The sequence below is a fragment of the Mustela putorius genome, unplaced genomic scaffold (assembly GCF_011764305.1).
Source record: "Mustela putorius furo isolate JIRA1106 unplaced genomic scaffold, ASM1176430v1.1 tig00000281_pilon_pilon_pilon, whole genome shotgun sequence".
Classification (NCBI taxonomy): domain Eukaryota; kingdom Metazoa; phylum Chordata; class Mammalia; order Carnivora; family Mustelidae; genus Mustela; species Mustela putorius.
In genome coordinates, this window is record NW_025421343.1 from 32,304,445 (window position 1) to 32,325,426 (window position 20,982).

A 20,982-nucleotide genomic window follows, 5' to 3' on the forward strand; every position below is an offset into this window, starting at 1 on the left:
TTCGAGACTGTGTGGTTTTGTCTAAGGGCAGGATTCCCAGAACAAAACAGTATTCTGGTGCCATATGGATTGTGTTTTTCGGTTTCTTTGAGGTTTTCTGTCCCTTGCCCAAAACCCGTTAAAGCTGTCTTAGAAGCACTTAAAAGGTATTTTAACATTGTTTTAGATTATTTTCTTGGCTTAGAGATGAGAGCAAGAGGTCCTGGAGAACATGGGCTCTGGCATATCCTTCTTAACCCAAACCAGCAGCAATCAGCAGAGCTCAAAAAAGACAAAAAAAATTGATTGACCTCTGTCCCCAGAGCTACCTAGAACAGGAAGTACTTCTGATGTTGGCTGGACCTTCCAGAGTTTAAGCCTAACTATCTTGCCTCCTTAAAAGGTTCTGGGAGGGGCACCTCGGTGGCTCAGTGGGTTAAGCCTTTGCCATCGGCACATGTCCTGATCCCAGGGTCCTGGGATCGAGCCCCGCATCAGGCTCTCTGTTCAGCGGGAAGCCTGCTTCCTCCTCTCTCTCTCCCTCTTTCTCTGCCTGCCTCTCTGCCTTCTTGTGATCTCTTTGTCAAATAAATAATAAAATCTTAAAAAAAACTTCTGGCAAACTAAGGTCCACATACTCCTAAAAACTAGCCCTGGGCAAATTTCAAATGAAATTTCAAGTGCTTTGACCCCTCTGGACCCCACTCGAGTGTGTGCTTATGTTAGTAGTGCGATGGCAAGCACCCGTGAGGTCTAAGGCATGATTTCGTGCTATTGCCACCCCCGATTTTCTCCCTGAAATGCCTTTTTTTTTTTTTTAATTCCAGTTTGGGGATCATAAAAATGTCCTATTTTTCTCCCAGTAGTCAGTTCCCTTACTTCAACTGTCACTTCAATTTTGATGTTTTTCTTTACCCACCATTCAAGTCTTAGAGACCAGCAAAGAGTCTGTGAGAGAAATTTCCGTGAATCTGGGGTAGGTAAAAAGTACTAGCTTATAATTACGGACTCAAGTGCCAACTTAGTAAATGGAGAGAGCCCTGATTGCAACTTCACACAGACACACCACTTCTCAAACAGAATCATAAATTCCAGGGACAGACGCCTGACAGATCGATGAGTGTGTGGCTGGTCAGGGCAGCTCCGCGGAGAAATTGCCTCGGCCATAGAGGTTCCATTAGCACAGACGCATACCCCACTCCCCACTCTCCTTGAAAATTATCTGGAAAGGTTTCATACCCTTGGGGACTCCTGTCTGTCTGTTCCCGTTTATGAAGATGGAGCTGGGGAGGGTTGAGGCGAGGGCCCATCTTGCGGTTTAATTGCATTAGCGGCTGCTGGGATAATGGACGTGGGGCCGCTGGTCTGTAATCAGGTGCCTGAGAGCCGAGGCTGAGGACAGCCTGAGGCCTGGCTCCTCTTGCAGAGAAAGTGTCTGGGCGGGATAAAAGCACATGATTTTATGGGGCTTGGGGACCCCATAGGAAGATCAGTGCCGGTGCCTCAAGGTACATACAGGTTATGACTGCCATTTCCCTAGTCAGAGTCCTGTGAATGAGTCCATAAAATCACTAATGCTTGTTGTGGCCGTTTTAAATGTTCTGATGGTATTTTCTCTGCCAGCATTGCTGGTAAAAAGCAAAGTTCTTGGTTTTATGTTTGTGGACATTGTCTCTGTATTTCTTCTTGTGGACAGTCTGGCACATAAATTACGTATTTTTTTTACAACAAATCTGATTCCATGACAACTATCCTATGAAAAATACCTCCTTGGCCTCTGCTGCTATTATTATTATTATTATTTCACTGAGAGAGAGAGAGATAGTGAGAGAGGGAACACAAGCAGGGGAAGTGGGAGAGGAAGAAGCAGGCGTCCTGCTGAGCAGGGAGCCGGATGTGCAGCTTGATCCCAGGACTCTGGGATTGTGACCTGAGCGGAAGGCAGACGCTTAATGACCGAGCCACCCAGGCGCCCTGGCCTCTGCTATTATTATAGTCATTGGAGCAATAGAAGATAATCCAGTATTTGCTGGCTTCGGATATAGGTACAGAAGAGCTATATTCTTTTAATTATTGTTAAATGTTCTGTTGAGAATATTTTGCATAGGGAAAAACATTATTTACAAATCCCATTTGGTGCCCAAATTTTTCTAAATTTTGTATGAGTGTTGTTTGATATACACAGTACATATAAAGTATAAGAAGGCTTAATTTTTTTTTTTTTTTTTTTAAAGATTTTATTTATTTATTTGACAGAGAGAAATCACATGTAGATGGAGAGGCAGGCAGAGAGAGAGAGAGGGAAGCAGGCTCTCCGCTGAGCAGAGAGCCCGATGCGGGACTCGATCCCAGGACCCTGAGATCATGACCTGAGCCGAAGGCAGCGGCTTAACCCACTGAGCCACCCAGGCGCCCCAGAAGGCTTAATTTTAAAAATTTTTATTTATTTTTTGACAGAGAGCACAAGCAGGGGGAGTAGTGGAGGGAGAGGGAGAATCAGGTTCCCTCCTGAGCCAGTAGCTGGATGGACGCGGGGCTCAATCCCAGGACCCCAGGGTCTTGATCTGAGCTGAAGGCAGCTGCTTAACCAACTGAGCCACCCAGGTGCCCCAGGAAAACTTAATAATACAATGAGCCACCTACCGCCTATTTTTTTTTTAAGATTTTATTTATTTGACAGAGAGAGAGAGAGCACAAGTAGGAAGAGCAGCAGGCAGGGGGGTGGGGCAGGCTCTCCACTGAGCAGAAAGCCAGATGCGGGGCTCAATCCCAGGACCCTGAGATCATGACCTGAGCCAAAGGCAGAGGCTTAACCCACTGAGCCACCCAGGTGCCCCACTTACTGCCTAATTTAAGAACCAGTTTACTAGAAACCATTCTGGATCCTTTTCTATAGAGAGAACTCTACCCCAGAGGTAACTAATCTTCTTGATTGTTGTAGTGATCATTCATTCCTTTCTTTTTTTTACAACAACCACCTACACACATTGGCCTAAACAACATAGTGTTTATGTCCCCTTGTATTTGAACTTTATACAATGGTGTTATATTGTATATAGTCCTCTGCAGCTTAACTTTTCCCCTCAACATCATTTCTAAGAATCATGCTTGTTATGTGTTTGTTCTATTATTTTTGCTGTTTTGAGTTACCATAATATATCCATTTTCCTACTGTGCACATTGGGACCATTCCCTGGTTTTATTTTTGCAGTTAAAACAATATTGCCTTGAATAGTCTTGCTAAGTATGTCCGTAAGCAAGTATTTGAGAAGTCTCTCTAGGGTCTTTTTTTTTCTTAATTGTCTTTATTTTCAGAGAGAGAGCCCCTGAGTGCAGGCACCCTTGTGAGCCTGGGTGGGAGGGCTCTCAAGCAGACTCCATGCTGTGCGGGGAGCCCCACGTGGGGTGGGGTGCAGTCTCACAACTGTGAGGTCCTGACCGTGAGATCCTGACCTGAGCCAAAATCAAGAGTCAGACACTTAACCGACTGAGCCATCCCCGCCCTCTCCCTAGGGTCTTTGGCATAGATGGGGGATTGCTGGAGCATAGGGGGTGTATAAATTACAATTATTTTCTTAGATGGTTGCATCAGTCTTCACTCCCAGAAGCAATGTATCAGAGTTCCTATTGTTTTTCATGCTCAAAGCTTCTTGGGACAATGGAGTAGTTTTAAGTGGCTTCTCATTATGATCCTAATTTTTACTTCCAGACCACCAAGGACACTGAGCATCTTTCATGTGTTTATTGGCCATTTGAGTTTTCTCTTTGGCAAAATCCCTGTTTGTTTCTTTTGCCCCGATTTCTATTGGGTTGTCTTTCTCTTCTTGAGTTGTAGGGATTCTTTTTATATTCTTTTTATCTGGCTATACTCCTTTTTTTTTTTTTTTTAAGATTTTATTCATTTATTTGACAGACCGAGATCACAAGTAGGCAGAGAGGCAGGCAGAGAGAGGGGAGGAAGCAGGCTCCCCACCAAGCAGAGAGTCCAATGCGGGGCTTGATCCTAGGACCCTGGGATCATGACCTGAGCTGAAGGCAGAGGCTTTAACCCACTGAGCAACCCAGGTGCCCCGTGGCTATACTCCTTTATTCTAATAATTTATCTGTAGATTCTTGGGTTTTCTGTGTAGGTAATCATATCATTTACAAATAATGGCAATTTTGTTTCTTCCTTCCTTTTTTTTTTTTTTAAAGATCTTATTTATTTATTTGACAGAGAGAGAGAGAGAGAGATCACAAGTAGGCAGAGAGAGGGAGGGGGAGGCAGCCTTCCCACCAAGCAGAGAGCCCGATGCATGGCTCAATCCCAGGACCCTGAGATCGTGACCTGAGCCGAAGGCAGAGGCTTAACCCACTGAGCCACCCAGGCACCCCATTCCTGATTTTAAAGGGACTATTTCACTATTAAGAATGATGCTTACTATAGGGTTTTGGTAGATACCCTTTCTCAGGTTTAAAAATTTCCTTTTCCTCTTGGTTTGCTTAGTACTTTTATCATGAGTGGGTATTAGCTTTTTATCAAATGATTCTATATCTATTGAGAATACAACTTTTTTCCTCCTTTGATCTGTTAATGAGGTAAGTTTCACTTGACAGATTTTTCTCATGTGCAACAAACTTGTCATTCTTAGAACAAACCCAATGTGTTCATGATGGGTTTATCTTTTTAGAAATTGCCAGACTCAGTTTACTAATATTTTGCTTCAGATTCTTATTTCCATGTTCTGTGTTCAAGGTCAGCCTGTAAATTCCCTTTCTTTTTTACTTTGCTTGTCTGGTTTTGTTATCAAAGTTATTCTGGCCTGATATAATGATTTGCAGGATCTGTGCTTTTTTTTCTTCCCTGAAAAAATTTCCAGAAGGAATGAAATGATCCTTGATGAAAGTCTGATAGCCCTTGGTAATATCATTTGGATCTCATGTTTACTTTGTGGGACTACTTTAACCCACTGAGCCAGCCAGGCGCCCCTGTGGGACTACTTTAAAATATTTATTTCATTCCTTGAATGTTTATGAGATCATTTAGGATTTCTGTTGTTTACACTCACACACACATATACAATCAGTTCTGTTATAATGCTTGTTTTGAAAACACAAATTCCCTCCAAAACCGTTACTATATTAAGGAACAATTAGCGTGTAACACGATTTCCTTGCTTATGTACCAGTGTTGTCCCAAAGAAACACTAGGTGAACACGGAAGTCTGTACCCAGCTGAACGAAGTCCTGTAGGAGTGCACAAACCGACACACAGACACAACTCAGACACCTCACAGGCACCTCTGTCAGTTGCCACGTGGGTTAGAGCCACACCCAGCCATATCTGGGGACAATTTTCTGTCCCATTCCAAGTAACTTCTACCATTTGATAATAACCTACAAGCTGCAACCCTTTCCTCCCGTTGCTTAATCCACACTTGGGGGTGCATGGGGAGTGCGTGGGGAGTGAGTGGCAGAGCGAGTGGGGGAGAAAGAAAATTAAGAAAACACCAAGTTTTTGGTTGTGGTGTCTTGATAGATGCTGATACAATTTACCCGAAAATGCAAGTGGCAGAACAGATGTGGGGAGGTGACGAGTTCCGCTTTAGACAGAGGATGTTTTCACCCTGCCTGGAGAGTACTCAGGGGGCTTCTCAAGTTCAGCAGACAGTTCAGGGTTAGAAAGAGAGAGGTGTAGGGGCGCCTGAGTGGCTCAGTCTGTTGAGTGTCTTGATTCTTAATTGCGGCTCAGGTTGTGGTCTCAGGGTTGTGGGATTAAGCCCTGCGCTGGGCTCTTCACTGGGCTAGGTGTGGAGCCTGCTTAGGATTTCTAAAACGGGAGGTCTGGCTCTGAGAACGGGTGTCAGAAGACAGTCGGGGACACATCAGGAGGCTCTGTGGGCATATATGAGTTGAAGGACCCAGAGGAGGAAGAATGGGCGGAATTGGGAATAATAGTTCCCAAACAGTGGGAATAATACTGTGGGATCGGAGCAGAGAGTCAGAGGAGGGCATGCTGGCCTCTGGGCACCGGCCGTTCCTCCAACAAATGTGTTCAGTACCCGCTATCTCCACAGGCTTTGGAGTCAGGCCCACTTAGTTTCAAGGCCATTGCTGCCACCAGCTGATCTTAGGCAAGTTACTTAAGCTCTCTGAGCCTTTTCCCACATCTGAAAATGAGAATAATACATTTTGGGCTCCCCCTCAACCCCTCCTGTCTCTAAGATCTAACCCCTGACCCCAGAGGTGGCCCCCAGCAGCTGTATTGGGACGGTATACTTCAGCTCCTTTGAGATTGCGCTCCTGGGAAACAGGTAACATAGAATTTGGCACAAGCTTCTCATCCTACCTGCATCGCCCATGTTTCCAAAGCACAGCACGGTAACATGGTAGAAACTTTATGGCACCTTCTGTCTTAGCAGGTGCTCTGTCCTTGCAGCCCGTGATTTTCCACTGTTGAGGAACTGTTCTGTGTGTGTGCATGCGTGCGTGTGCCACGCACAGCCAGGAGGGAGCAGAGCTTCCTGTCAGCCCGTTCCTAAGTCAGATGGGCAATGAAGAGAAGCTGACCCAGCTCTTTCCCTGATGCCCTGTAACCTCAAGGATCAGATACCCATGTCAGGGGCCCAACAGCAGAGAGCTCAAGCGTCAGACAGAGCAGGTCACACTGTGCACTCTCACTTGGAGGTCAGGTTCCTTCTCGGGCGACAGTGTTTGCGGAGGAAGCAAGATGTTTCATGCTTTGAGGGGTACATCCTGTCTGAGTGTGAGTCTGAGCTCTGGCAGTCTTAGGCGAGAGTCTGGAACTAAGAGGCAGCCAAAGGTCTAATGAGGAAGTGGGAGGGGGGCTAGCCTTGGGAGAGCTGACCCCATGGAGGGGACAGAGCAGGGGACTGGAGAGCCAGGTGCAGTGACATCAGGCATCCTCTCCCTTCCCTCCCTGGGCAGTGGTTTCCCAGGAGGTCGGATGAAAGGGATGGCCATCGTCATATTTTGTAGGCCTGGTAGAAGATAAAGCCTTTAATAGATATATGTATTTTAAAAATAAATCTCAGTGGATCTTTCTTCCCCAAAGATATGGCCTTTAGAAAACTGTGGTTCCTGTGCTTTCATAAGATACAATTTCAGAACAATATTTCCGCAAAAATAACTTTTGTTCGTAAAGGGGATTGATGTTTGGTAGCTCAGTATCAGTCTGTGTCTGATTCCGGAAACTGTGGCCGGCTTATCCGAGCGACCCGAAAGCCTTGAGAAACGCCTCTTGTGCTCTGCTCGGTCTCCTCCCCCGCTGCTGTCCCCATTCGCTCCTTCTGGGGTCTGTTGGTCTCAATGTCTCTATTTGCATCTTTCCTGACGTCATCCCCAACAAGTCCATCTGTCCCCCTCTGCCCGTTCGTGTGGTGTCTGTCAGCCTCCCTCTCAGGTGTCCACTGGGGTGTCAGGAAGAGCAAGATGTCTGTGTGTCTGTCCTGTCAGGTGAGCAGGGGGTGGGCCTTCCTTTTTCCAGGAATAGTTGTTCTTGGGATGCTTTCCAGGTCAGAGCCGCCTGGAGCTGGGTGGTCCGGGGCACAGGCCTGTCGGATACAGTCTGCGGTCAACAAGCAAGAAGTGGCGGGGGAGGGTCCTGGGCCCAGGCCAGTCCCTTCAGGAGATGTCCCTGAAGACTCCATGTCCCAGGGGGAAAGATGGGTCACAGGTAACCCTTGAAATGGGCGTGCTAAGGGACTGAGAAGAAAGAAGGACTTTGAGCCCAGAAGACGCTGGCTCCTGTGGTTCCAGCCCACACACGGGCAGACCTCAAGCGAGGCTGTAGCTGGTCCTCCTGGAAAAGGGAAAGAAACCAAAGAGACAGATGAGGGTGGACGGGGACCATGTCGGGCCACAGACCCCTGTGGACATGTGTTACTTGGCCAGTCTGAGCATCCACGCGGAGAATGAGGGACCGTCGGCAAGTGCCACTTCCTGCCGCCCGCCTGTGTTCCTCTGTGTGGGCGTGTGCTGGTGTTTGTGGGTGTGGGAGCATCTCCAAGCAGGTGGCCACATGCTCTTGAAAGCTGCCAGGCCAGACGTCTTGACACTGCGGCCCCGGCGTGGCCTTGGCCTCTGTGCTGGGCTGGGCAGGCAGAAAGGAATAAAACACAGCCCCAGCTTCAAGATCCCCACAGTGCCCTGGGAAAGCCAGCCAGGAGGCCTCTCATCCCTGTGCGGTGGGATCAGTGCCCTGGAAGCCAGCAGAACAAGGTTCAGAGTGTGGCTCCGCACAACCTGCCGGGGAAAGAGCAGAAGAGGACCCGGCTTTCGGCTTCCAGGCGAGAGGACAGTGCCGTTACAGGGGGAGGAGCCCCGCTCGGAAAGAAGATGAGTTCAGTAGTTTGGGGCTCTTTGAAACTGAAGCCATGCTTGTGGGACATCAGGGGGGGAGTGCAAATGAGAGCCACACACGTGGATCTGGAACTTGTAGGAAGTCCGAGGGGAGGGGCGGCTTTAGAAGTCCCCAAGCATAAGAGGGCTTCCAGATCAGGCTCAGAGATCAGGTGCCTGCATAATGGAGAGCAAAGGGAGCAGGGGCCGAGGAGGGAGCCCTTCCATACCGCATGCAACAGATAATCGGGGGAGGGAGACTAAGAAGGGGTGTGCAGAGTAGCTGGCGAAAATCCAAGAGCGGACGCCCAGGTGTCTCAGTTGCCCTGGTGGCTCAGTCCAGTTAAGCAACCACCTTTGGCTCAGGTCATGATCCTGGCGTCCTAAGGACCGAGTTCAGCAGCTGGGAGTCTGCTTCTCCCTCTATCTGCTGCTCCCTGTGCTTATGCGCTCTCTCTCTTTCTCTCTTCTCTCTCTCTGACAAATGAATAAATAAAATCTCAAAAAAAAAGAAAGTCCAGGAGCAGGGACAACCAGGTGGCTCCGTCGGTTTCAGCTTGAGTCATGATCTCAGGGTTATGAGATCAAGCCTCGTGTTGGGTTCCGTGCTCCACGGGGAGTCTGCTTCTCATCCTCTCTCTCTGCCCCCCACACAACTCATGCTCTCCCTCACTCTCCTGAAAAAATAACTAAATAAATCTTAAAAAGAAAAAAAAATCCAGGAGCATACGGCATCACCGAAGAGTGATGGGTCTGTGGGAAGAGTCTGCAAAGGCGGGAGTGTTCGACCTCGTAAATGTCTCAGGGACAACGGTGGGCCTGTTAGTCTCACGCTGGCACACGTTCGTGCGCACCTGGCTGCTGGTACCCCACCGTGTGTACCCGTGTGCGTGGGGTGCCCACCTCTGAAGGCTCTGCCGGCGGGAGGGGTCCTGGCTTGGCACCTTTGGTGCGGGGCCCACCATGAGGATGCACAGACCGGTGATGATCATGCAGGTGGGCACGGCCCCGATGAGGACCTTGAGGGTCACCACCACCCGCTCCGCCTGCGTGCAGGCTCCTGCCTCGTAGCCCGCAAACCTGGAGAAACAGCATCCCCACGCCTCCAGCTCCGATCCCACCGGACCCGGCAGGAGGGCTCCCTGTACTCCACCCCCACAGCGCCCCGAATCTAGGAGTCGTTCCCCAGCCAGATCAGCTTAACCACGGAGGAAGGGAGGGTTGGGCCGACCAGGGAGCGCCGATGGAACGGAGAACTCTGCCCTCTTCCCACCCCACTCGGTGTTTGTGCCTTTAGTACAGCCCGACCCTGGGACTCACTCCAGACTGAGAGTGGAGATGCCCAGGGCGCCTGCGCCAGAAAGCTTGGTGAAGAAGACATAGGATGAGTAGAAGATGGTCTCCAGGCCCGGGCCAGGCTGCTGCTGCTGCTGGAAGGCATCCACCACATCTGGAAGCATGGACCTGCGGGAGAGGGCTGCAGGGTTATCCCTTTTATCCCCTTGACAGCCACCAGCCTGAGAGCTCTCTGAGGACAGAGACCAAGTCAGATTCATCCTTGGGTTCCTGCTGCCCAGGAGCAGGACTGGCCCATGGAGAGCCTGGCCACAGGTGCTTGCATTTCAGCTCCCTCCCCCAACACGGCTGCCCACACTTCCTGCTGTCCAGTGCCCTTCCAGGAGAGCTCCAAGGACAGAACTGGTGGCCTCCATCTCCTGCAGGTAGGAGAGCCCCTCCCCAGCAAAGGCAGGGCACAGGAGGCCTGGGACAACAGGTGGATGCGAAAGAGGGCATACCCGTGAGGAGGGACACACCCCTTCCCCTTCACCCAGCCTACCAGGGTAGCAGCAAGGACACAGCAATGCTCAGGCCAGACACAAAGGCCACCACGTATGCCACAGGTGCTGTGGGTACAGCAGCCAACAGGATTGCAAAAGGCACCATCACCTGGGGAGACAGATACACCAGCTGATCCCTCCACCGGCCCCTGACTGGCTCTTTCATTCCCACACTAATAAAGTGCTCCTGCACCTGGTCCTTTCCAAGGGACTGAAGACACAAGAGAGTACAGATCAGCCCTGCCTGGCCCAGGAAGCTCGGGCTCCAAGGCCACCTCCCTGACCCTGCCACCTTCCTGCACCCACTCCAGGCCTTGCTTCTTGTCTCACTCACACAGATCCCGAAGGCCGATGTCTTCTTCCCAAATCGCTGTAGAACCCACTCCCACAGTGGGGTGCTCAGCACAGCTGAGACCTGTGAACAGAAAGAAATCATCCCAGCTTGGGCGGGGCTGCCAATGCCTTAACCCACCCAGGTTCCGGAAGCCCTGGCTTTTAGGTGGGATGCTTGACCTTGACTCTGCCCCCCTGGTTGGAACCAGTGGCTATGAACTTTACGACCCCAGCTTCGATCCCACCTTCTGCTGGAGTGCAGGTGACCAAGATCACAGAGGAGTCCAGAATGTTGACCAGAATTCTGGCTACACAAGTCTTGTCAAGAACCACACCAGGTCCCCGACTCAGGTCTCTGCGGGAGCTTGTCTCCATCACCCCAGGACCACTCACCAGGATGGTCAGCACCACGCCCTGGACGTGATCATGTAGCCGAGAGGCATGTGTACAGAACAGGACCAGGTAGCTCTGCTCCACCTGAGGAAGCCAACAGCAAGTGGGTGTGTCTCGGGAACGGCAGGAATTCAGAGGTCAAGCGCGAGGCCTGGGTCGCAAGTCTGGCCTCTTCTTTGGGACCTCAAACACCAGCTGTTGCCATCATCATGCAACATGCAGTCCCCTCCCCCACAAAGGACACTCAGCCCCCGAAACAGGTATAAATACCATTCCTAGTCCATCCTTCCCCTTGCCCGGCTAGTGGACCTTACTAGCCAGATTTTGTCAGCTTCCTACTGTCTAGCCTTGACCCTCTCCCTGGTCCCACAAGTTCTGTCTAGGTCTCTCTCCTCCCTGCACCAGACTCTCTGGAACCTGGGCCAGCCACCATTTCTCTCGATTTAAGCCCAACTCTGGTCGGTGGGGCCGAGAGGCTGAACCTAAACCTACACAGGGTCAGTATGGCCAGAGCCAAGGCCAGAGGTACCTGAATGGCTGCTGAGATGAACAGGAAGGAGATGACCAGCTTCAGGTAGGGCCGGTGCCGGACAGTGAGGCCCAGCCCAGCCAGGAAGCTCAGGCCTTGGCCTGAGGCTGGGCCGGAGGAGTCTGCAACACAGGAAAACAACACTTGGGCTTGGCAGAGTCTAAAACCAAAACGCAGGCCCAAGAGGAATCCTGTCCCCGCTTCGGCTTCCCACAGTCTGGCTGCACCCCCTTACCTGGTCGCTCCTTCACCCCAAGGCAGAGCAAACCAGTGCACACAGGGTAAGTCAGAGCAAGCACTGCGGCTGCAATGGAGTAGAGACGAGTCTGTGGGACAGGACAGAACTGGGCTGGGGGTGATGTCTCCAACCTACGGAAGTGGGGACACCCAGGACAGGAGTGTTTCCCAGTGGGGCAGAGAGGGACCTTCAGTCCAAGCCCAAGGATGCTGGGTGTCTCTCCTGCCAATCAGCAGAGCAGGAGACAGAGGGCATCCATGCCACCAGGGGTCGGCGCCCTTCCTCTCTCTTTCGCTCTCATTTTTTAAGGCAAACATTGGTGGCCCTTCTGCACGCTAGACCCTGAGATTACAATGGTCAGTACATGACTCCTGTCCTTCCCCAGTAAGGGGCATGGAATGCAGAAGACAGACGCACAAGCAGAAAGCTACAGCATAGTGTGAGGCATGAGAACCCAGATAAATGGTGAAAACAGAAATGGTGCTACCTGCTGTCCAGGGGAAGATACATAAGTGATAAAATCCATGTAAAGACATGCATGGGAGTAACAGTCACCTGCTCAGGCTGAGGTTGTCTCTGGGGAGGGGAAGAGAGAAGGAGGTGGACAGGGCCTCACCGGAGTACCTGGAGCTTTGTGCCTTGGCTCCTGGGAGGCTCCACCTCTAGGGGTGGCCTTCTCAGCCTCCTGCTACCCATTCCTTTGCACTCCAGGCCAGGCCAGGCCAACCCAAGGCCACAGTCACCCCCATCCAGAGAGTGACCCAGTACCTTTGGGGAGGGGGCCTGTGGAGGCCTGAGCGGGGACATGGACATACATGCGGAAAGAGTCAGTCTGGGAGGGGCAAGGCCACCACCTTCTGGTCCTGGGCCGGCCTCCATGATGGGTCTGAGGGCACCTGGGTGGGGTCAGTTATGCATCTCGACTCCAGCAATCCCTCGGCTTTCCAGAGCCCTGTGTTTGCACTTTGCAGTGTTCATGGGCCCGTTTTGTAGCTGGCCCTGAGGAGAGGGCTGGGATGGATACACAGGACTCCACTGTAATGTTTTCTTGAGCCGGTGCAGGGCCCCTGGTGTGGTACTGTTCTCATACCACCGATTCTCGAGCGCTGGTAGGGGTCAGAATCCCCTGGAAGGCTTGTTCAGACAACATAGACTGCTGGCTCCCTCCCCCAAATTTGTCAATCAGTAGTTCTAGGCAGGGCCCCAAGAATCTGCCCTTCTAACAAGTTTCCAGGTGATGCTGAGGCTGCTTGCTGCCCAGGGACCACACTTGGAGAACCACAGCTGGATAACGTTTTGTAAATCTGAGCTATTTCCTAAATGACAAAGAAGAATGATGCAGGGAACACTGTGGAGAGGCCACAAACCGAAGCCAGGCCCAGCTGGGTCCTGAAGGTGGGGGCCACCCAGATGGAACTCCTTTCCAATGTCACCCTGACCGGGCTGGGGGAGTGGCTGGAGGCTGGGGTACTCTGTGGGAGACTGATGCAGGACTGGGGTGACCTGGGGTGACCGGGAGATGCTGGGGATGCCAGGTGCAGAAGATCTGGGGCCGAGCAGGCGCATGGGATTTGGTAATGGGTGGGAGTGGGGGTCATGGCTGGAGAGGGAGGAGTAAATGTTGGCTCCCGGGGCTCCGGACAATCACATCACTTGCTGAAGGGAAGAAGAGCTGAACTGGCTGGATAACAGGGGCGCGGACTTAGCTGCTGGGGAGAGATCTGGTTTGCAGGGAGACGAGGAGCAACTGCTTTCAGGTGTCCCCTTCTCCGTGCACGCTGCGGGTGAGGCCGGGGTGGGACCGGCCACAGGAGGGGTGTCACCCCGAGCGCCGCAGGGACGCCAGCCCCTCCCCCCTGCCCCTGCCTGCGGCCCTTTCCCATCCCTCTCCCCTCCCGCTGCTCTGCGATCTGTTGCTTTCCGTTGAGAAGGCGCCCGGGCGGAGAAGCGGGGTGAGCGGGCTGCGGGCCGCGGGGGCACCGGCTGGAGGAGCGGGAGGGCGGGAGAGGCGACGCCCAGAGGCCGGGCCGCAGGGACACTCACCGCGTCGGGGGAGACGACGGCCGGCCGGGCGAGCGCGACGTCCTCGCACCTGTGCGGCCCGTGGGCGCCCGACACGATGAGCCCGTGGACGGCGGCTCCCATCAGCGTCCCCGCCATCTCCATGGTCATCCCTGGGACGGAGCGGCGCCGGGTGACGGGCGCTGGCGGGCCCGGGGTCCGCTGCCCCCCGCCCGCGCGCACGCCCCGCACTCACGGTACGCGGTGGCCGAGTCCCGCTCCCTCGGGCAGGGGGTCAGGAGCATGGTGAGCGCCGCGTAGGGCACCTGGAAGAACTGCGGGCGCCCGGGCCGGGCTCAGGCTGGGCCCCGCCGCCCCCGCCCCGTCCCAACCCCGACGACCCCGCTGGCATGTCCCCGCGGATGCCCCCCAAACCCAGAGTAGGGGGCGGAGGGCGGGAGGGGTGAGCCGCGGCGGGCAGTGGGTCCCTGGGGGCCACCTGCCCTCTCCCCTCCACACAACACCTCCCGGTGGCCACTGACCAGCAGCAGGGCCACCGGCTTACCGTGGCCAGGGCCTGGAACAGGCAGTAGCAGCCCGTGTACCAGAGGCCCCGCAGGCTGGTGAAGGGGGGCAGGAACCACAGGAGGAAGTAGGCCACGGTGAGGAAGGGCGTGCAGCCCAGCACCCTGTGGGAGCACAGCGGGCGTGGGGCGCGGGATGGGGGACACGAAGGCAAACCTGGAACCACCATACCCTTCTGGATGAAGAAGTCATCTGCCCCCAACAGGAGCCCTGGGCTCCTGTGCACACCATGGAGAAGGAGAGGGAGAGGTGGCTGATGGGCTGTGGTGGTAGCTGGGGGTGTGGGGTCACTCACTGCAGACCTCGGGGGGCACTTGGAGGTTGGCCTTGCCATTCCCAGTCTCCAGGACCCTGGAGCACCAGTGAGGCCTATCCTCCATGACGACTTCCAAGGCCTCCAGCCCACCCTGGCTACACACAGACCCCCCCAATTAGTCCGGGAGCCTACAAGGCTTTGTCCAGCCCTGTGCCTCCTGGTGACGGAGAGTCCCCAAGAACGTCTCTGAACTCCTGCCTGGCTCAGCCTAACCTAGTCCGGCGCCTATAACCATCTGGTCGTCTCACCATCCACACGGATTTCCACTAAGAAGCGGGGCTGTCACAACCTGATGGCATCAGGCCAGGGTTGGAAGCCAGGACCCTGAGGATTATGGGGCTGCTCACCAGGGCATGAGGCGTCCAGACCCTGTCCTCCTGCTTCTATTGATGAAGAACCCAGCCACAGGGTCGGCAGCTGCCCCAGACACCTTCCCTCCGAATAGGACAAGGGACACCTGGGCAGCAGGGATCTGAAAAGCACAGGCGGAAGGATGGCTGAGTCCTGGCAGGGTCAGAGAGGGTGTCTAGGCCTGCCTACCTGCCAGGAGAAAGGTCTGTGAGGTCTCTTTCCCCGGCCACAAATCCAGAAGGTTCTCAGGGCACAGCTGCGCTAGTGAAGAGAGGGGGAGGGGAGGAGCGGACAGCCACACATTGCCACATTCCCATTACCACTCTTGCCCAGGCGCTTTTGGAGAAGGCTTGGGGACCCTTATCTGAACAAGAAGGGTGACAGAGGTAGGCTTTTTGTTTCACAGTGACAATGTTTTATTAACTTTTCTGATTACATAAATGACACACTCGTTATAAAATAACATTCAAAAGCAGTACAGAAAAATATTGAGCAAAACTCCTTTGAAGTCTCCCCATCCTGAGATAACTGCCGGAGCCTTTTGGTGATCACCCTTTCAGGCATTTATTTCTGTGCATTCATAATTTATAACTTCACATAAATGAGATCATATGAGTGTCATTTAACAAAATCATGGGTACAGTATGAGAAATCTCTCCTCCTGCTTACTCTCTGTCCTCCACATTCCCTCCTATAGGCAACAGGAACAGCCTGTGTATATCTTCTGTCATTTATTTTCTTCATGCCTGTATCTGGACCACGTATAGTCACATCCTTCACATACCCATGTACCTACATATATGGGGCATGTCTTAAAATAGAACCAATTTGTATACTCTAAAAGCAACTTTTCTTCTCACTTGACAGTGCATCATGGAACTCCCTCCAAGCCAACTGGTACAGATCTAGCTCTTCCTTTTGAATGGCTACACAACAGTCCATTATGTGGCTCTTACACAACTTATTATCCAACTACTTCTATATTGCTGGGCATTCATAGTTTCCCCATTTTTCACCACAAACAGCCTGCAGTAAACATCCTTGTGGGGGTTGCCCTCAAAGGCATTTGGCTTACTGTCAGTTTGGGGACAGAAGTGCTATCTATCCGGGGAAGTACAGGTTGGGGCGGGAGAACTGGGTACCAAGGAAGATGGAACAGGGGGCCCTGGGCTGCTTCCCACACTCACCTGTGCCACATCAAGCAGGAACAGTTGCAGGTAAAAGGCTGTGGCGCTGGAGGCCACCTGGTTGGGGATCCCACCAATGCCATAGCACACCTTGGTACAGAATGAGAGCTGACCGGCTCTGCTGTCCTGGGGGGAAACACAGGAGCTAAGCCCCCAGCCTGTGCAGATACACAACAGTCGCCCATACCCTTCTGAGCCTCCATGAGCATCCTGACGTCCCTTTGTCTTGAGGGTTCCTCCAGAAACCTCTCAGTCCTCATTTGCCCTAGATCATCGTAAAGGGAAGTGAGACAGAGAGGGGGAAAAAATCCTAAGCTGTGACCTCTCAAAGATCCCACATTCCACGGGACAAGTTCTTCCTTTTCCCCTCTCAGTGCTTCCTCCTGCAGTCTGCTTTGTGCTCCGAGTCAGCAAGCCAGAGTGAACTGGGGGGGTCAGGAGGCTCCCAACTTTGCCACCAACTCCCGGTGTGACGTTGAATAAAGCACTGTATCTCCTGAAGCCTTCTGTGTCAGAGTATTCCTGCCAGTTTCAAGAGGTGTGTTTTTTTTTTTTTTTTAAGATTTTATATATTTATTTGACACAGACAGAGAGATCACAAGTAGGCAGAGAGGTAGGCAGAGAGAGAAGGGGAAGCAGGCTCCCTGCTGAGCAGAGCTTCCCGATGCAGGGCTCAATCCCAGGACCCTGAGACCATGACCCGAGCCGAAGGCAGAGGCCTAATCCACTGAGCCACCCAGGCGCCCTCAAGAGGTGTCTTGATGAAGCTGAGTGTTATTTGCTGCAGGAGCTGATGGTTAAAAATGTCCAGGACCTTGGCCAGTCCTCGAACTACTGGCAGCCTGAAATCAGCTGTGGTGAATTTATACCACAGGAATCAGCAAACACTACAAATCAGAGTTGCTTTCTTTATTTTCCTGGGGAGACTATATACTAGCCCACCACTGAAACAAAGTAATGTTCATGACTCCAAGTGGTGTTTGTGTGTGCATGTGAGTGCATTGTGTGCGTGTGCGTGAGACAGATATATATCTCGTAAGCTCTAAGCTATCCAGTGAACTCCAGACTGGAATATTCGACTGCCTACTAACAGACCCACATGGTTGCCTACCAGGCATTTCAGCTTAGCAGGGTCCAAACACAGTTGCTGATTTCCATCCATTGTCTAAACCAACTCCTAACCCTATTGTCCTTATTGCATTAAATGGCCCCAATGTCCAATGTCCACTCAGCAGCTCAGGCCACAAACCTTGATTTCTCTTTCCCAATTCCCTCACCAAATCTATCAGTGGCCTCCTAAGTGGCTTCCCAGCTTCTGCTCATTCCCCACTGCCCACACTCTATCCAGCAGCCAAGGTGATCTTTTTATAACATAAATTTTATCCTGTCTCATCTCTGCTTAAAACTCTCCAACTGCAGCTTGCCACTGCAGTTTGAATATAATCCCAAGTCCTTCCCATCTAGCCTACAGGAGCCCACCCAAACAGCCCCCAGCCCCTTTCCCACCTCACTTCGGACAGCTCTCCTCAACCTTGGTACCTTCCTTGCTATGCCTCAATACGAACATGCCTGTTGCTGCCTCAGGGCCTTTGCACTTCCCGTTGCTTCTGTTTAGAGGGTTCTTCCTCTCAGTCTCTGCAGAGCTGACTCCTTGCCATTCAAGCCTGAATGTCATCTCCTCACAGAGGCCTTCCCTGACTACCCAACTCTCTCTCTCTAGTGTACCTAATACCTAATACATTCTCATTTATTTCCTGCCTCTCCCAAGAGAACGTCAACTCTCTGACAGCACGTGCTATAATTTTTATTCACCACCATGTCCCCATTACCTAGAACCATGTCTGGTATATAGCAGATGCTATATACATTTGTTGAAGAAATCAGTGTCATGAAGACTAGGGAAAAGGCTGTTTCTTCAAAAGATGCTGGGAATCCTTCCTTTCGATCCTTTGCTAGGGGATGGGAGGGAGAGTGGAGAGGACGATGACTTCACCCATTTTAGTATCTTGCAGGACACCCCACATGGGCACTTCTGAAGGGAGGTTCTTGCCAGATAATGGTTTATCATATCCTCTGCACGCTCTCCCTACCCGCAGAAGAAACCCACACATGAGGCAGGATGTCCTCTCCTTTTCTGACGCTTGTGTGAACATTATTTCAACTTCCAGAAATTGTAAGAGGCAGAATCCAACATGATAGCCCCACAGCACCCCCTGTGCCTCTGCCCCCCTCCCCCCAACCCTCCTAGCAAGCTTCTGGCACACAGAGGTCACTTGAAAGAGAACTTCCGGCTGAAACTACTCTTGGAGGCCTGCGGACAGCAGTTTCACCTACTTGAACTTCTTAAGTCTTTTGCAGTTAACCCAGCACAAGTTTTAGCATTGGACTAACTGGGATTCAAATTCTGTGTGCTACTTCTAGCCCTACTAGAAGGTACTTCTAGGGCATTTCAGCGGGACTGGGCTTCATTTCCTCCCATGTAAAATGGGGTGAAAGACGCCGAGGAGGTCGTTATGAGAACTAGATGCTGGCGCTTCTCTGGCCAAGGTCGGTTTTCCCTCCTGCCATTCATCTGCCCCTGAATTTCTAAATCTCCCTGGGAAAGGAGGGTCCCCAGGGGGCCTCCCTATCTCCCTTTCTTTCTTGGGGGCCACGGGCCTTTGCTCTGAGATGTCTGACAGGAAGCACTGAGTTAAGGGAGAGAACGGAGGGGCTGAAGTGAAGCCGCAGACCACGGTCGCGTTGAGCATGGAGCAAGCGACGGAGCTTTGTCCCCACGAAGCTCCTGGGTCCTGCCCCCTCTTGGACACAGCCACCCTGACCGGCTGGTGCGCGGCCCCATCCACGCAGGGGTGAGGACGGCCTGAGGACACCCCCAGCTTCCCACCTGCCCTCCACCCTCACTGGGAAGCCTGCTTGCCAGAAGTCGTCTCTGCGAGCCGGTGCCAGGCTGCTCTCGGAGACTGGGGAGGGGAGGCGGCCCCCCACACGCAGCGGGAAGTCCTACCTGCCCGGGGGCCGGGGAGCTCCGGGAAGACCTGGACTGTGGCGGGGAGAACCAGGAGACCAGAGGCTGGCCCCTGTCCTGCCAGCCTAGCGGACTCAACGCAGCAAGTTACCTCCATAGTCTGGGACTCAGTTTCCCTGTTCTCTTTGGCGCTCCCGAGTATCTCGGCCTTTCGGCTCTATTAGGGGGGCTCAGAAGGCTGAACGCCGGGGCCAGCGCCCCTGCCCGCCGCCTCCCTCGCGCAGGCCCGGCTCCCCCACGCCCCTCGCCCTGCGCTCACCGAGCCGCGGTCCAAGGTGCGCGCGTCCGGCTGGAGCGGCGGCGCCTCGACGGCGGGGGCCCGGGGCGCTCCGGGGGACGCGGCCATGGCGCACGGCAGCTCCGCCCGCGGCCGCGGCCCTGCGGCGTTATCGCCCGGCCGGCGCCCCGGCTCCCGCGGGGAGGGCGGCTCCGGGGGCCGAGTGGGCGCGGCGCGGCGAGGGGCGGGCCGCGGGAGCCGGCGAGAAGACGCGAAGGGCGCCGGTTCGTTTCCCCCGAGAGCCCAAACTCGCTGGCGGCTGGGGTAGGGGGCGAAGGCCGGTAAGTCCCTCGGAACTGCAGTCCTAGGAGCAGGTCCCGGAGGGAGTGAGAACCAGCGCCCTTTCGCGCTGATCACCCTGCTCAATCCTCGCGGGTGAAAAATCGCCAGATCTATTTACTTGAAAAGCGAAGCAATAGAACTGATTTGTTTAGGACTATGGCCGAAAAGGTTTACAATCCGCATTTGATGCAAGATGCCTGAAACACACATTGTCCAGCCTCGCGCAGATGTGATGGGTGTAGCCACGTAACTCGGGCCGGTGAACGGAAGCAGAGCAGTGTAGAGGCAGTTGGCCAAAGAAGCTCCCCCTCCAAGTTAAGGGGTCACATCGCACACAAAAAGTAACCAAAAATGCACCACAGACCTAAGTGTAAAGGCTAAAACTATAAGCCACCTCGAAGAAAACGAGCAAATCATAACCTTAGGTTAGACAACTGTTGTTAGGGCGTCATAAGTTGGGACTATCTAAATGAGAAATTTTTTTTTTTTTTCTAAGATTTTATCTATTTGAGAGAGATCACAAGTAGGCAGAGAGGCAGGCAGAGAGAGAGAGGAGGAAGCAGGCTCCCCGCCAAGCAGAGAGCCCGATGCGGGGTCTCGATCCCAGGACCCCGGGATCACGACCTGAGCCGAAGGCAGAGGCTTTTAACCCACTGAGCCACCCAGGCGCCCCTAAATGAGAAATTTTTGTGCAGCAAACCATCCGACCACTGAAAAGATAACCCACTGAATGGAAGCATTATCTGCAAATCATAGACTGGTACTGGATTATATAAAGAATTCTTAAAACTCAATAAAAGACAATCTAATTGTAAAATGGGAGGATTTCTATAGGTATTTCTCCAAACACAATGAACACATGAGAAGATTCTTACGTCATTAAGGAAATACAAAGCTGCAAGATACACCACTGGATGGCTAGGATTAAAAAAGCCGACAGGAACAAGCATCAGGGAGGGTGTGGAGAAATGACACCTTGCTGGTGGTATGTAACCGGTGGAGGCACTATGGAAATCCCGCTCTTCAAAAAGTTAAACCTGGAATCACCCAAAGACTCAGCAATTCTTCCTAAGTATATACTCCAGAAAAAAACATGTTCACACAAAAACGTGAACACAAACGTTCATAGCCACATTACTTGTAACCCAAAGTGAAACCCAACTGTCCATCAACTGATGGATAAATGAAGTGTGGTAGGTATATATCCATACAATGGACTATTATTCCAAAAAAGAACATGGGTGAACTTTAGAAACCTTAAATGAGAAGATGGAAAAACCATGTACTGTATGCTTCCCTTTATAT

General features: G+C 52.6%; 1 protein-coding gene across 2 annotated transcripts; it reads right to left on the bottom strand.

Moving 5' to 3' along the window:
• Nucleotides 1-6,963: 6,963 nt before the first annotated feature.
• On the bottom strand, nucleotides 6,964-20,245 carry MFSD2B (major facilitator superfamily domain containing 2B). Of its 2 annotated transcripts, XM_045079318.1 has the most exons (14): nucleotides 19,378-20,244; nucleotides 16,091-16,216; nucleotides 14,900-15,024; nucleotides 14,217-14,340; nucleotides 13,908-13,986; nucleotides 13,694-13,824; nucleotides 11,648-11,738; nucleotides 11,413-11,534; nucleotides 10,884-10,967; nucleotides 10,492-10,572; nucleotides 10,157-10,266; nucleotides 9,640-9,783; nucleotides 9,223-9,399; nucleotides 6,964-7,780 (listed from the first exon to the last, which is right to left on the bottom strand). In XM_045079318.1, exons 1-14 carry the CDS (start codon nucleotides 19,462-19,464, stop codon nucleotides 7,756-7,758), a joined length of 1,506 nt encoding a protein of 501 aa, XP_044935253.1. In that variant the 5' UTR covers nucleotides 19,465-20,244; the 3' UTR covers nucleotides 6,964-7,755. The 2 variants fall into 2 exon arrangements, with proteins under 2 accessions (XP_044935253.1, XP_044935254.1); XM_045079319.1 differs by lacking the exon at nucleotides 9,223-9,399 and having other exon boundaries at nucleotides 19,378-20,245.
• Nucleotides 20,246-20,982: the final 737 nt, after the last annotated feature.

Bases quoted from the DNA above. Each gene is read 5' to 3' on its own strand.
- MFSD2B (XM_045079318.1), bottom strand. From the start codon at position 19,464: ATGGCCGCGTCCCCCGGAGCGCCCCGGGCCCCCGCCGTCGAGGCGCCG. The intron at 11,739-13,693 runs GTGAGTGTCCCT...CCTGTCCCACAG, and splicing joins CCGTCGTCTCCCCCGACGCG to ACTCGTCTCTACTCCATTGC. The intron at 9,784-10,156 runs GTAGGCTGGGTG...CCTCTCCCGCAG, and splicing joins GTGTCCTTGCTGCTACCCTG to GTCCATGCTTCCAGATGTGG.